This window comes from Prinia subflava, chromosome 8 (assembly GCF_021018805.1).
Source record: "Prinia subflava isolate CZ2003 ecotype Zambia chromosome 8, Cam_Psub_1.2, whole genome shotgun sequence".
Lineage (NCBI taxonomy): Eukaryota > Metazoa > Chordata > Aves > Passeriformes > Cisticolidae > Prinia > Prinia subflava.
The window spans coordinates 18,980,256-18,995,522 of record NC_086254.1 but is presented as its reverse complement, the minus strand read 5'-3'; the positions used below and the strand labels follow the sequence as shown (position 1 = coordinate 18,995,522).

Below are 15,267 nucleotides of genomic sequence, written 5' to 3'. Positions count from 1 at the left end.
AGGCACAGGGCAGGGATCCGTGCGCTCCCCTCCCCGTGGTCCGGAGCCCACCGAGCCCACCGTGCCCACCGTGCCCGCGGCCCGGCCAGGGCGGCGCGGCCTTTCCCCACCGCGGCCGCCGCTAGTGGCCACTGCCGCCGCGGGCCGGCTGCCGGCAGCATCCGTGAGCCAGGCGGACGGGGCTGGCGGCAAGATGGCTGCTCCGGTGCTCCGGTGAGCGCGGGCGGCCCCGCAGCCTTTGTTCCCGCAGCCGCCGCGCTCGGGGCCGCGGGGGCTGCGGGGCGGGGAGGGTGGTGCTGCCTGCTCCCCAACACCCCGCTGCTGCTGCTTTTTATTTGGTTTATTTTTGGCTTTGCGTTGCTCGGCTGGGTTTGTTTTGGTTGTTTTTTTTTTTAATTATCTTTTTAAATTTGGTGATTTTTATTTTTATTTAAAATCTGGGAAGTTTGCGAGCCCCCCCCGCCCCAAAGCTCATGGCAGCCTCTCCATGGTACGTATGTAGGGGCGGGTGAGCGGGGTGGGCACGCAGGGCTGGGCGCTGGGCTGGGCGCTGGGGCTGCCCCGCTCACCCTCACGGGCACGGCGACACGGCAGCCAGGGACACGGGGCAGGGCAGCGCCTTGTCCTGTCACCAGTAAATCCTCATCCTGCCCGAACTTCCCGGCGGGGGAACCCGGGGTGTGACCCCCGAGCGCCCCACGATGCGCAGCGCTGCTCTTGCCCGTGGGCAGCGGAGTGAGGGGCGCTGGGCTGGTGCCAGAGCACCCGCGGGTGCTGCGGGAATGGGTGCTGTGGGAAGGGGTGCCACGGCGCTCTGCTCCATCCCAACCCCCGCCCCGGCCTCGTGCATCCCACACACTAATTGCTGCTCTTCTTTTTTTTTTTTTTTTTTTTTTTTCTTTCCAAGGGAGCAGCTTCTGCTGGAGCAAGTGCTGTGGGGGCCGTGGGGATGGCTTGGGAGCGAATGGGGTCAGTGACAGGGAAAGAGCACAGGAATCCTCCCCTGGGGCCATTGCAGCCAGGAGCTCGGTGCCCACCCGGGGCAGGGATGGATGGGGTCGCGGTGCCCGTCACTCCAGGGCCACCCGCCAGCGTTGCCCAGGGCACACCGTGGGGAGCTCTGGCTCCTTGGGGATGGGCATTTGCAGCGCTGGGAGTCGTGGTGTTGTTCTAATGCCCGAATTGTGAGGGTTCCTTCCCCCTGCTCCCACAGCGCTTGGCGATGGCTCTGGTTTAGGGGCTTGTTCTTCAGAAAAACCCTGAGTTCCTCATCAGTGTCTCAGCAAGTCATGTGCACTGATGGTATTCCCCAGTTTCCATGCTGCTGAGTGTTCATGTTCTTTCTTTTTGCCTCTGCATTTTGGTTCTCCCCCTTCCCCATGCAGTGCTGAGTTCTTCCCCCTCCTCTTGCCAACACCTTTATCGAGGCTCAATTTGGATTTTCGGTCAGGTTCATGGAGAAATATCAGGATCAGACTGAACAGGCCTGAAGTGTAGGGAGGAGGTCAAGTGAATGCTTAAACCCATCAGGTCCTGTTTTGGTTACATGTTTAAGTGCTTTACAGCCTGTAGCTCAGTAGATATTTGGGAGCCTGACCTGGAGTGGATCGGGTGTGTCACCCTCTGGGAGGGACACTGGGATGCCACTGAATGTGCAGAGCATGGCTGTGCTGCCATGGGACCTGCCACAGCTTTGGCAATTCCGTGGAAGAGAGACAAGCCAGGACTAAGAGCACACGTGTGCTCACAAGCACGTGTGTCTGAGCTAGCTCCCTGTCACCCCTGTTCAGCTGCAGGGCCCTGGCACTCACTGCCAGCAATGAGTGCTGCTCCTCCAGGGCTGAATGCTCTTTTTTGGGCGTTTCAGCCTTCCTCACCTTCCCAGTGCCAGCACAGTGGGGAAAGCTGCTCCAGGGGGAGGCTTGTGGGTGTTCCTGTGGTGATGAGACCATATGTGTGTCCACCAGTCCCACCAGTGACACCGAGAGCTTCTGGTGACGCTGATGCGGTTCTTGATGGGATCCCCCTGTGTGGTGCTGGGGCTGCTGCACAGCCTGACCTGCCCTCAGCACCGCCGTCACCGCTGCTGTCACTGTGCCACTGTCGCTGTGCCACCACGGCTGAACCCCAGCTGAGGTCTGCAGGGCCCTAATCCCTTTCCCTTGTATCTCTTTCATCTCCAGTCGGACCAGGAGAGTGGTAATAGACCTTCTTACTAAATTAAATGCGCAGGCTGCTCCTCGAGGCGCGGCGCGGTTCAACCGTGGTTGATTTCGCCGCCACAGCAGCATGGTGCCTCCAGGGAAAAAGCCAGCTGGGGAAACTTCCAATTCCAATAAAAAGTGTAAACGCTATTTCAATGAACACTGGAAGGAGGAATTTACCTGGCTGGAGTTTGACTATGAGAGGAAACTCATGTTTTGCGTAGAGTGCCGCCAGGCACTGGTGAAGAACAAGCACGGTAAAGCGGAGAACGCCTTTACCGTGGGCACAGACAACTTCCAGCGGCACGCGCTGCTGCGGCACGTCACCTCCGGCGCGCACCGCCAGGCGCTGGCGGTGAACCGGGAGCAGCCGGCCTTCGACACCCGCGTCCACGGCCACCCTGAGCTGCGCTCGGTCATCAAGGTGGAGGTGAACCCGGCGAAGGTGGCTGTCCTCACCACCGTCTACTGGATGGCCAAGGAGGAGATCCCGGAGGAGAAGTGCTCCTCCCTGCTCAACTTCCAGAAGTTCAACCTGTGCCAGGCGCTGCTGGCCTCGGAGCACAGCGAGTTCTACCACCCTGGCAGCGTCAGGGAGATGCAGGTGTGTATTTGGGGCTGGGGGTCCTGGGTGACCGCTGTGCCCACTGTGGGGCAGAGCAGGGATGGCACCCGCGCCCACCGCCTGTGCGGGAGCTCCCCTGAGCCCGCCAGGCTGCTCCTTTGCAGGATGAAAGCTCAGGAGTTCAATTAGCTCAAGAGCACTGTGGGTTTTGCCTCTTTTGCCCTAAACGGAGCGATCAGAAAGATCAAGCAGCCCGGAGAGTTTAGAAAGGATTTTCTGAATTTTACGAACACTGCATGCCTGCTAAAATCAAATTAAATTTTTAGTGAGTCTTGGCTGTTTGCCAGGCTTTTCAGCTCTCTGCAGAGCCTTGCTTTGCTGCAGATAGACTAAACCCACTAATTAGGTTTCCCAGCCTGTGGTGATCCTTGCAGCACTCACACACACAGAGGAAGTTTTCCCTCCAAACTGGGGAGTTTGCCTGAAATGGGGGAAGTGTGAGTAAATGAGTAAATATCGAAAAAATGTTGCCATTTTGCTGCTGCTCCTGCCCCTGCTGGGCCAGTGAAGTGGAAGTACTGGACTTGAATGGAGCAAGTGTGTTCCTGGTGTCCTGCCTCACTGCCAGCATCGCTGGGGGCTTGGGAATGGGATGTTGGGGGCTGAAGGGTCAGTGCTACTGGTAGTGTGATGTCCTGCTGCATCTGTGGGGCTGACCCCAAACTCAGGACAGGAACCCCCAAGCTCTCCATAGCTTCCTGTTGTGCTTGAGTTGCCAAACAGGAGCAGGAGGAGAAAGCTTATTAGGGAAAAAAAAGTGATTTCCAGCCTCTGTGTGTGCAACTAGTGTAAGGGCTTTTCCCTGGCTGAGGGCTCATGCACTTTGGGAGCCTGTGGGTAGAAGCCCACCCCGCTCACTCTGTGCCATCTCCCAGTGCCTCTGAATCTCATTTGTGTTTCTCTCTCCCTCCCTGCACCCCTCCTTCAACTGGCCCAGGCAGCCATTGCCAAAGTCCTCCACAACGAGGACAGGCACAGGATCAAAGCCTCGCCGTTCATTGGGCTGGTGGTGGATGAGACTGTGGACGTCCTGGAGCACCGCAGCCTCGCCATGTTCACCACCACTGTCTCCCCCTGCAGCGGGCAGACCTCCACCACCTTCCTGGGCAGCTTCGAGCTGCCCGCCGGGGAGGCCTCCACTGTGGCAGGCAAGGTGGGCGAGGTGATGCGCTCCTTTGGCATCCCCACCATGAAGCTCACCTGGCTCAGCGCCGACAGTGCCTCGCTGGTGGCCGAGCGGCTGAGCGGCGTGGGGACAGCGCTGACCTCGCTCTGCCCGCTCCTCACTGAGGTGCACTGCCTGTCCCATGGCACCTCCCTCCTGCTGGCCGAGAGCATCAGCACCATTGAGTACCTCCAGAAGTACGAGACCACCGTGGATGCTGTGTATAGGCTCTACTCCAGCTTCCAGGGGGAAGGTGATAGCCTGCAGGAGCTGCGCAGAGTCCTGGACCTCTGTGAGATAGACCTCGGGAGCCCCAGAGCCATCCACTGGACTTCCATCTTCCCAGCTGTGGAAGCCATTGACTCCTCGTGGCCCACACTGGTGCTGCTGCTGGAGGGCGAGGCGGAGCGCTCACCTGTGGCCCGTGGCCTCTGCGAAGAGCTCAAGAAGTTCCAGTTCGTGGCCTTCACCAAGATCCTACTGGATGTCCTCCCCATCTTCCAGAAGCTCAGCCGTTTCTTCCAGATCGAGGACTTTGACCTCTCCATCTTGAAGCCCATAGTGTCGGCCACAGCCACCACGCTGCAGGCCCAGCAGAGCACCAGCGGCCAGAACCTCCGGGAGTTCCTCAGCGAGATGAACAAGCACCCGCAGGACGGCCGGGAGGGCGAGAGCCGCCTCTACTACAAGGGCGTTGAGCTGGCCAACTGCTCCCAAGTGCACCTGAAACACTTTGAGCACCTGAAGGAGAGCTACCTGGAGAGGGTGCGGGGCAACCTGCTGGACAGGTTCCCCAGCAGCGTCCTGGAGGCCATCAGCTCCTTCTCTGCCATCTTCAACCCCAAGTGCTACCCCCAGTCTCTGGAGGACATCGGCAGCTATGGGGTCAGCGAGCTGAATTTCCTGCTGCAGGTGTACTCGCGGGTGGTGGTGAGCGAGAGGGCCCTGAGCGACTTCCCCCTCTTCAAGCGCATCGTCTTCAGCCTCAGCCAGCTCTCCTTCAAGGACCTCTGTGTCAAGCTGGTCTACAGCAGCTCTGAGATGCACGAGCTCTTCCCAGACTTCGCTGTCCTGGCAGCTATTGCCCTGGCCTTGCCGCTGGGCTCGGTGCTTGCCGAGAAGATCAGCCGGGGCCGGGAGCTGCTGAGGCGTGGCCGGTCGCGCCGCGCGAAGGACGAGGGGCTGTCTGACCTCATGAAGATCGCCATCGACGGGCCAGCCATCAGCGAGTTTGACTTTGCACTGGCCATCGAGTACTACGAGAGCATGAGGCAGCCTGGGTTCATCATGGCACAGGTGAAGTGAGCGTGGCTGGTGAGGGCTGGGCCCTTGGGCAGGAGCCGGGGCCTGCGGGCAGTGCCCAGCGCCAGCTCAATGCCGCCTTTCCCCATCACTGGTCGCTGCTGGGGCCGGGCAGCCGCACGGGAGGGTGACGTGCTCTGTGCTGGGAAGAGAAAGCAGGATCCTTTGCAAAGCCATGCTGCTCTCGTGACCACCCCTCCCTCATACCCCAAACCTCCAAATCGCCCAGAGTTCAGAATCCTGGGGCCACCCAAGATCCCAAACTGCGACGAGTTTTTTCCAAGGGTTTGTCATTATTTTGTTTTAGGGAAATGAAGGCAAAGGCTCCTGAGCTCAAATGTCACGTTGCCTTTGCACGAAGATACCCAGCAGCTTTTGCTTAATGCTCTGCAAAAATATGGGATTTCTGTTATTCTGGAGCCTGGAGAGTGAATGCAGAAGAGGCAGCGCATCCTCCGAGCTCTGCGCCGACCCCAACGTGCCTGGCGGTGTCGTGTTGGTGTTCCTTGCACACAGCACAGGGTATTTTTAGCAGTGGCATCAAGTCATGATCATTTCAAGAGCAAGAGATTTAGGGAATGATATTGTAATGGCTGAGGAAATAGTAACTTTAAATGCATCGTTGTGTACATATGTGTATGTGTGTATATATATATATAAATATACATATATAAATATATATATATTAAAAAGGTCTATCTTAATTTTCCTAAAATTTAAAGATATCTAAAAGGACTTTTTTTTTTTTTTGCAAGGACAGAATAAATTATGGGCAGGGGTCCAAAACCAGTCAATAGCTAATTCTTGTTCTTTCCAAACCGTCCTCACATCCCGGAGTTCCCTTTGCACCCTGAGCTCTTGGCAACCTGCAGCCTGGGAGAAAATCCTTCAACACCTGCTTTTGGGACCAACTGAAGGTGTTCAGCTCGTATTTCTGCCCTGAACTGTTCCTCTCTGTCCCGAGGTGAGCGGAGCTGTTGGTGCCCACAGCAGCAGGAGCTCAGGCCCCTCTGCCCACGGGTGCCAGTGCAGTGGCTGAGCAGGGCTGGGGTGCTGCTGGTGCGTTCCAGTGTGGCAGGGCTTTACTGATTTTGACTTGGAGGGCTGTTTCCTGCAGTTCAGACTGATTCTAATCAGCAATAAACCCAGTGCAGCAGCATTACCTCCGTTGAATCCCGAGCGCTGGCTCCTCTGCTGGAGCTGCCAAAAGCTGGAAATGGGAGGATGGAGCAGATCTGCTGCCCCACGGTCCAGGTCTGGTTGCTCTGGAAGTCCAATGCAGTGCAATCTGTTACTAGTCCAGATCCCTGAGTTGCTGGAGCTGCACTGGTGCTGCTGTCATGGTCCAGTGTTGTGACTGGGTGTTGCTCCTTTTCTCTGGCCATCAGCTTTTGGCATTGAGGAGCCTCCTGGAAGCATGCTTGGCCAGAGACAAAAGCTTTAAAGCCCTGGGTAAGGATCTAGAGACAACATCAGAATTTGCTGAGAACATCTCCCAAGCAGGAGGGAGCCTGCGTGTGAATAAACAGCTCTGTCTCCATCTGGCCTGGGCAGACTCGGTGCCAGATGCTCTCTGAGGCAGCGGCGTCTGCGGAGATGGGTCCTTGGCAGACTCGTGTTGGTGTGAGAACCTGCAGCGTTGGCCCTGCTGCCTTCAGAGGCAGCTCTGGGAGGCTCACACAGGCTGGTGTCAGAGCACAACAGTTGCTCTGCTCTGCCTCACAGGGACCAGGAGAAAAGCCTGCTGCAGGTATGTGTTCAGTGGCTTTACAGAGTGAAGGGGTGGGGGACAGGCTGGGGAGGACAGCCAGATACAGTTCAGGTGAGTTTGGGGAAATGTAGGGCTGAAAATTCCTTTAAATTCCAGGAGATCCTTACAAAAATCACTTGTCTGTGGGACAGGAACTGGGCTGAGCTCCAGAGGGTTGGGAAGGGGCTGAGCCCCAGGTAGAGAATGTGCAGGCTCCGTTGGCTCTGGCTGAGCCCCAAGCAGGGGACACACAGCACCACATCAGGGACATTGTAGCTTTGACATCTCTTTGTCAGGCCTAGACCGTAGCTGTGGAACTGGGGGGGAACAGAGACAACCCCCCCAAACTGCAGCAGAGCTCATGCCAGGAACACATGGCTCCTGTGCTCCTGTCCTTGCACCAGCCCCTTGGAATGCTCTGCAGGGCCTGGAGCACGTCCTGTCCCAGGAGGACTCACAATGCCAGAGCAGCAGCATTCTCTGTGGAGGTGGGGGCTCCTCTGCCAACACAAGGGGAGACAGAGCAGGGGCTGTGACAAAAATCTGCACCACAGAACTGCTCCACCAGCACAGCCCCACCTGCTGCTGGCCATGCCCGTCACCTTGTGTAAGGTCGTGTCATTCTATACAGACCTGGGACCCTGCCACTCTCCCAAAAGCAAATCCCCTTAATTGAGTGTCTAATTAATACCTAAAAATATGACCCTCAGCTGCTGCCGGAATCTGCCCTGCAGCAAAGGTAAGGCAGGACCCACAATGCCATGACCTTGGAAAGGTGCCCCAAGAGCATCCTGCGGGTGTCCCAGCAGGGTGTTGTGACATGCTGGGGAGCTTCCCTGGGGTGGCCTCAGCCCTCTTCCTGCTCCTGGGGGTGTTGTCTGCTTCAGGGACAAAGCCAAGTGAGAAAAGACCTGCCCATCTGCAGGGTCTCATGGGGGCTTCTGAACTCTAACTGTCTGGTCAATCCCAGTCCAGAAATGTATTTAAGCCACAAATTTGAGCTCAAGGTTGTGCCAAAGAGTTTGACCTGTCTTCTCTGTACCGTTGGTGGGCAGCAGCTGCTGCAGGTGGTGGCTCACCCTGGCAGTCTGTGTGCCCTCAGCAGTCACCCTGTGCCTGCCCAGTGCAGGAGCTGCTCCCCAGGGAGTGAACCCTTCAGCCCAAGCGTCAGCTGAGCTGCAGCATCCCTTGTTGTAGTCACTGATTTTGGGGATGAGTTGATCGCCCACTTCTTGTTCCTCCTATATATGTGTGTGTGTGTGTATATATATATATATTATATATGTGTATATTTTATGTTTTTAAGGCCAGTGCAGTCCATGCAAATCCCACTGACTGTGACGAGTGGCACCCTCGTGATCCAGCCCCAAATGCCTTTGCTGCTCTCGCGTGGGGCCCCGGCTGCGTGTGCTGGGGGGTCCCAGGGCAGCTCCTCTGGCGCCAGCCTCAGATGATTTGATGTAGAAACCCTGTTTCACGCCTCACAAGGTTAATTATGCACCCCTCACCCAGTCCTGCTCGCCGCTGCCGTGGCGTTATTTATTTATTTTTAAGCGGTTTCACAGATTTCCCTTCTGGGCGACTCTGGAATTAACTCGATCAGTGCACGCCCGATGAAGCAAACTGTAATTCCTCCCTGGAGTCAGGCCTGGCTTGGGGATGGCTCCGGCAGAGCCGCCGCGTGCGCTCGCCCAGAAAGAGGTCGATGGTGCCCGTGGGGCTGGCGCCGAGCGCTGGCTGCTCAAATCCAGGGAATCTCTCAAACTCTGAATTTCAGATCTGCCTCTCAGAGCCTGCACCAGCCGGGATCGGCACGGGGCGGGTGCGGAGCGGGGTGAGGAGCAGCTCCAGCCTGGGGTCCTCGTTCTGCATCAGGGTGTGGGGGCTGGAGGGGGGCTCAGGCTCCGTGCTGTCACAGGAGGTGCTGCTGGAGTGTTCCTGCTGTGGGAGTGGGTGCTGGCCACTGCCAGCCTCCCACAGGGGTATTCTCACATCCAAGGGGGTGGTGGGATGGGGTTGTGCTATGCTGGGTCAAGGGATCCATGATATCTTTGAGGTGAAAAAGAACCCAAAGCTCAAAAAAAAATCCAAAGGAATGAGGACCATTGACCTTGTCCTTGCTGCAGGAAAAGGGATGGGGCTGTGGGTGGGTTGGACTGGGTGTGAAGCCGTGTGGGATGTGAATGGGATCTTCTGGCTCACAGCGCTCTGAAACCATTTCTTATTTATTGTTTGATTAGGTTGTTTTTTTTTCTTAATTTTAGCTTTTCCCCCTCTTTGCTCCCAGAGCTGGGCAGGGACTCCCTCTGCAACTTGGAGGATGCTTTCCTGTGCTCATCATCTGTGATGAGTCCGAGTTGGGACGGGGAGCAGGCTGGAGAGAGATCTCTGCTTGGCCTTCCCTCCCTCCTTCCCTCTGTCCCACGGGTGTTTTGTGTTGAAACAGAACATTATTAATAACTCAGGCTATTTTTGAATCTCATGCTGGAGCGCGTGGTTCGTTTGTGGGGGACGGGGGGTGGCGGCTGTACCGCAGGAGTGGGGGCAGCTCAGCCTCTGCTCGCAGTGCTGCGGCTGCTGCTGGCAGCCAAAACCTCACCAGCCCTGGTGAGGAGCCCCGGCGGTGCTGGGGGGGACCCCAGGGCTGTGGGGCTCCATGGAGAGCCCAGGGAGGGGCTGATTCCCTGGGGGAGGTTTGGACACCTCTTGAGGGTTCGGATTCCTGTGCCTGCTCTGATGCAGAGGTGGCTGCACCCAGCTTTGAACTGGGGTGCTGGTTTGGAGCCTGGAAGGCAAAGGGGTGCCCAGGGCCACCCTGGGCTGGGACCTTTCCCTGGGGGAGGGATTTCTGTAGTCCATGACATCCCCATGTACCGTGTCTTGTGTGCTCTGTCCTCCTGCTGTGAGCAGGGATCACCAGTGCTAACGCTGCTCTTTCCCTCTGCCTGCCCAGGTCCCTCCGGACACAGCAGCCCCCTCTTAGCATCACTGCCCATCCCTGGCCGGCCTCTTCATCCCCCCTTGGACATCAAGCACTTTCTGACCTTCAGGCTCAACGGGACATCACCGCTCAACCTCTTCCCCAACTTCAACACGGTGAGTGCCCAGGGAGGATGGGCATCAGCTGCTAGACCCCTCCTCCCCTACAGCGGTCACTCCTCTACCTGGCACCACTCCCTGAACCCTACCAGATAGTTTCTGGATTAATTCCTGGGGTCTTTGGCTGCTGGATGCCAGTTCAACATGCCCACTTTGCCCTTAGCTCGGAGAGGTTCCTGCCCAGCCAGCGCCTGTCAGTACCAGAATTAAAAACATGGTTCATTTTAACCAAGATCAATTGGATTTTGCCCCTGGAATCAATAGTAATAAAGTAGCTCTGGAGAGCAGTTCATTAGTTGAAAATTAAATAAGGAAAAGAAAAGAAAGAGAGAGAATGTACTACAGAGATGAGGAATGTGGCTGGTGCTGTGGATGTTGGGGGAGTCAGAGTGATGGGGGTTGCTCGCACCTCCTGCTTGGGCTCCAGGTCCCCAACCTTGGACCACCAGCCCAGGTGCCCGGGGTGAGCAGTGACACATATTTTTAGAGCTGTTCCATTCAACAGTTAAACTGCCATGGATGTGGCCTGGGACACACCACCGTGTGGGGTGTGAAATGGTGTTTTCCCTATGCTGCACTGCTCCCACAGGCTGGTCCCAGCCCCGTGAGGGTCTCTGTAACCCCTGAGCACTGCCTAGAATTGTTGTGGAGCAGGTTCTGCTCTGGGAAGGGCTGTGGGCCCAGGTGCTGCTCCCCATTTCTGCCCCAGAGGCACTGCATGACGATGTTTTGGGGTTCAGTCAGTGCCCATTGTTTTCTCTCATGAACCTGGAAATGAGACTTTCCTGAGCCCCATCCCTGCTCACTGGCCTTTTGTGAGTGGCTTTGAGCTTAAACATCCTCGGAAGGTGCAAATTATCACCGAGATCCTCAAAGACAGTTCAGAAATTAAGTGCAGGATTCCTGTTGCTATTGAATGGGATTCAGGCGTCTGAGTCCTTTAAGCTCTTTTGAAGCCCCAGCCCAGCCTCTCCCCGGGCTAATGAGCTGGAACACAGGACAGGAGGGGTTTTGATGCCATTATAGTTCCTGCTTTTTGTCTGGGCTCTTTTTTTAGTCGCTGGAGTCAGGAGTGAACTTGACCCAACGCCTGTTGTTCGCTCCTCTTGGCTCCCACCTGCCGCTGCCTCAGCGCGTGTTCACCCACGGTTGCTGCTTTTAAAAAATTAGTAATTTGGAAAATGAATCTAGTACTTGCTGGAGTGTCGCAGGGCTGCTGTGCTCCGTGTGGGCTCCTGCCACAGAGGATGGCTCAGACACGGACAGAGATGCCAGGGGAGGCTGTCCCAGCCAGCTGGGGACCTGGAGTCAACCACTCTGAGCTCGGACCTGAGCCCGGTGTGTGCTGTTGGCTGACGATCCAGGGGTGGAAGCTGCCCCTTTGGGGTGTGTCTGTGCTGGAGATGTGGCTGAAGGAGGCTGGGTGAGGCTCAGGGCATGCCGGGCTGGTAGCTCTGGAGGAGCCAGAGCAGAGGCTCCATCCCTCAGGATGTAGGGCTGGAACATCCCTGCAGCCTGAGCTGGTCTGGCTGCTCTGGAGGAGCCAGAGCAGAGTTTCCATCCCACAGGATTTAGGGCTGGAGCATCCCTGCAGCCTGAGCTGGTCTGGCTGCTCTGAAAGAGCCAGAACAGAGTTTCCATCCCACAGGATGAAGGGCTGGAGCATCCCTGCATCCTGAGCCAGGCTGGTCAGACTCCACTTGAGCCTCAGTGTGGGGAGAGGGTAGGGGACAGCAGTCAGGGTCTGGCCCTTCTGAGGTCACTGCCACGTTGGAGCTGCTCCACAGCAGGTTCCCCTCTCAGGCCCTGCATTGCTGGTGATGCTGTGAGGGCTCAGCGATGCCCTGCGGAGCAGGAGCTGCCTGCACTGCCCAGCAGCACACTCTGCACTCAGGGCAGGTCACAGGGCTCCCACGAACCCAGCAGATGTTTTACTCCGGAGCGAACAAAACCCTTCCAAGCTGCCTCCTGTCACTTAGAGCAACAACCAGGGAAAAAAACACCCTAACAGCACCGGAGGCACGTTCCTTGCTCCAAAGGCCCTTCCCTTAGCTTGGGATGTTGCAAATCCCCAGGACCAAGCAGCGCCTCGTAAAACTCCGTCAGCAGACGGGATCTGCACGGATGCTGCATCCCTGTGAATTCCTGCTCCTGACCTCAGCGACCGCGGGGAACTCGGCGCAGGGACCGCTATTTATATCGGCAGGAACATCCAGGGATAAATAAAGTAATGTGAGTCAATATGAATTGACTATAAAGCCGGGATCTTTATTCCCCAAGATCGCGGTGCCCAAAGCCACCTCTGTCGCTGGCTCTGTTCTTTTGGAAATCATCAGGAGGAGCCTCAGTCCCTGGCTGCAGGCACCGGTATGTACAGCTGCAGCACAGCCCCCCGCCAGCCCTGAGGGAGCTGGGGGGACTTTTCCATATCTGAGAGAGCTGTGAGGGCAGGAGGAGGGGAGGGGATAAAGGAATGTTTGTGTTTGTGTTCGGGGAGAAGCACGAGGGCTCTCAGGTGGCACCAGGCTTCAGAAGGGCTCGGTGCAGGCTGGAGCTGGGCTGGGCTTCTGGCAAAGCACCTGGGACCATCTGTGCTCCCACGGGGGTGAGCAGCTGCAGCTTGAGACGGTGTTTGTGTTCACTTAGAGACAGCAGGAGCAGCAGTGGCCACCCCATGGCACGTGTCTTGGCGGAGGTGCCTGGGGCTGGGGTGAGGAGCCAGGTTCTGAGTGTGCTGGCCAGCCCAGCCCCTGGGAGCTCTTGAGTCCTGTGCCTGCCCAGAGCAGTTGCAGGTGCTCTGGTGGACACAACTCCTTGCTGTGCCACAGGGTTGAGCAGGGTGGACTTGGCAAAAGCACAGGAGATAGAAAGATCCATCCTCCTGGCATAACCCCAGGAGGATGAGGAGACTCTGTGCTGGGGCTGTTCAGCACCACCACTGTGTAGCTGAGGCTCAGGCGTGATCCTGCTGCCACCGGCTTCACTGGCAGGTTTAGGATGAGGCCAAGACGATCCCTGGCCTCATTTGTGTCCTTGTGCCAGCATCTCCCTTTCCTCTGCATCCTCCTCTGATCCCCACCCTGCTCACGCTGCAGTGCTCAGGGTGTGGATGAGCCCATGGGAGCCTGGCAGTGCTTGGTGGGAGCTGGTGGTGCTTGGTGGGAGCTGGTTGGAACCTGGTGGCTGACACTGCTGAGAAGGTTGGAGCCATTTTTCTTTTCTGAATGGAAAAGTGGGTGTTTTTCTGGAAAACAAGTGCTGGCCTGCCAGCCCAGCAGCATGGGGGTGCTGCCAGCAGCACATTGCAGTGTTTGTTGTCAGGCATGGAGCAGCATCTTGGCCATCTGTAGCTTCCTCCAGGTCTCTGCCGAACCCCAAATGCCTCTTCATTTATATGCCAGATAAGTGAGTAAAATTTCATAGCAAACAGGCACTTCATTAATCACCTGCTTTTACCATTCTGCTCACTCCTGGAAAGGAATTTGGGGTCTTGATAATGGTGCTGTTGTCCAGGCATGTGCCTCGAAGACTGATGCACCTGTCTCGGCAGTGAAATAGCTTTGCAGAGAAATACGATCGCTGAAAACCCCGGGCTCTCCTGACAGCAGGAATCAGATAAGATAATCTCCCTGTGCCACAGGCTAGGGAACAATACTTGCATTATAGATTGGAGCCACGCTCAGACAAAGAGGTTATTCTTATGTTTGCTTCCTTAATAAATGCATTTTGTTAAAAACAATTATGGCTTTTGGAAGCGGTTTGGTGCTTGGGCTGTGGAATGAGGCCGAGCCCTGGGGCGAGACAGAAGGGACAGGGCCTGGCACTGGCCACATGCTTGGCCCCACCACAGCCCTGGGCAGGCTGGAGGACAGACATGGCTCCTGGCAGGTCATGGGAGTTGTTCTGTGTGTGCCCAGCCCCATGACCGAGTTGTCATTGTTGGGTTTGAGCAGGTGAAAAGCACATCTGGGGGCAGCCCAGAGGGGCTTTTGTGGGCACTGGATCTTGGGTGAGCTGTGCCTGTGGCAAGCACTGGTGTCCCCTCTGCCTGGCACCCATGTGGGCTGTCAGTGTCCTACAGGCTGGCACACATGGCCCTGCTTGTGCCTTTGGCATTGCATGGGGACATTCCAACTCTCTGGTGAAGAGCACATGAAGAATGAATGGCCAGATGCTTGTTTGGGCTATCTCTGTCCCCCATTTTGGTGGTTTCTGCTCCTGCTGAGGTCAAGGGTAGCTACTGAGGTTCAAACAGAAACAGGTAATTTGCCACCTGTGACACAAATGTCTGTGGAGGGGGAGAGGGGACTTGGGCACACACTGGGGCAGATGGGGTCTCGTCCCTTCTGCCAGACCACAGCCAACATTCAGACCTGGTGGATTTGATGGATTCAGGAATGGTTTAAGCAGGACAGGAACCAGTGTTGTCACAGCCCAATGCTGTGTGCAGGGGAGCCTCCATGGCCACAGGGCTCCTCAGCAGATGCAGCCCCTTGCTCGTTCCATCCACCCAGTGTGATCTCTGTGGCTCCCTGGGAGTGTGACAGGCGTGGGGGTCACCAGGTCATGGTGCCATGCCCGGGGCAGCCATCAGGACACAGCACCCAGCCTCCTGTGCCCTCCCTGCCCTTGCAGATGGACCCGGTGCAGAAGGCGGTGATCAGCCACACCTTCGGCGTGCCAGCCCCCCTCAAGAAGAAGCAGTTCATCTCCTGCAACATCTGCCACCTGCGCTTCAACTCCGCCGTAAGTGGGGCCACACGTGGGCTGGGAGTGAGCAGGGGGCATGAGCCAGCCCCTGCCAGGGGCATCCCCAGCAATGGGCCAGTCTCATCCAGAGGAGCTGCTGGTACCTGGTGTCTGGCACACGGGGGCCGTGGGCTGCTGGAGCTGCTCTTGCCTCCCTGGGCTGCCTGCAGAGAAGCTGTGCCAGCCTGGCCATGCTGGATCTGCCGTGCCTGGGGCTGATGCTGCTCTGCCAGCAAAACTCCCTGGTTCTGGGCTTCATAATTCACCTCCAAGCAGCTCAGAAGAAACATTGCTTCCCTTTTTCAGGCTGTTTCCCAGCTAGAGGTGCTGTTCCAGGAGAGTCAGTCCCACTGAGTGCTCCCAGTGTCCCCAT

General features: G+C 57.0%; 2 protein-coding genes across 10 annotated transcripts in view; both read left to right on the top strand.

Annotated features, from left to right (window-relative positions):
- ZNF385C (zinc finger protein 385C) overlaps positions 1-15,267 on the top strand; it is a 44,616-nt gene that overhangs the window by 22,217 nt on the left and 7,132 nt on the right. For all 4 annotated transcript variants that reach the window (XM_063403864.1, XM_063403863.1, XM_063403866.1 and 1 more), the window contains 2 exons: positions 10,000-10,142; positions 14,781-14,891. In XM_063403864.1, coding sequence (XP_063259934.1) covers positions 10,000-10,142; positions 14,781-14,891 — 254 coding nt within the window. The remainder of the gene's footprint in view (positions 1-9,999; positions 10,143-14,780; positions 14,892-15,267) is intronic.
- Positions 57-6,065, top strand: C8H17orf113 (chromosome 8 C17orf113 homolog). Of its 6 annotated transcripts, none has more exons than XM_063403853.1 (4): positions 57-490; positions 1,968-2,136; positions 2,233-2,808; positions 3,767-6,065. In XM_063403853.1, exons 3-4 carry the CDS (start codon positions 2,290-2,292, stop codon positions 5,297-5,299), a joined length of 2,052 nt encoding a protein of 683 aa, XP_063259923.1. In that variant the 5' UTR covers positions 57-490; positions 1,968-2,136; positions 2,233-2,289; the 3' UTR covers positions 5,300-6,065. The 6 variants fall into 6 exon arrangements, with proteins under 6 accessions (XP_063259923.1, XP_063259924.1, XP_063259925.1 ...); XM_063403855.1 differs by having other exon boundaries at positions 58-213; XM_063403852.1 differs by lacking the exon at positions 1,968-2,136 and having other exon boundaries at positions 195-213; positions 446-490; positions 2,184-2,808; positions 3,767-6,064.

Bases quoted from the DNA above. Each gene is read 5' to 3' on its own strand.
- C8H17orf113 (XM_063403854.1), top strand. From the start codon at position 2,290: ATGGTGCCTCCAGGGAAAAAGCCAGCTGGGGAAACTTCCAATTCCAAT. The intron at 2,809-3,766 runs GTGTGTATTTGG...CAACTGGCCCAG, and splicing joins GCAGCGTCAGGGAGATGCAG to GCAGCCATTGCCAAAGTCCT.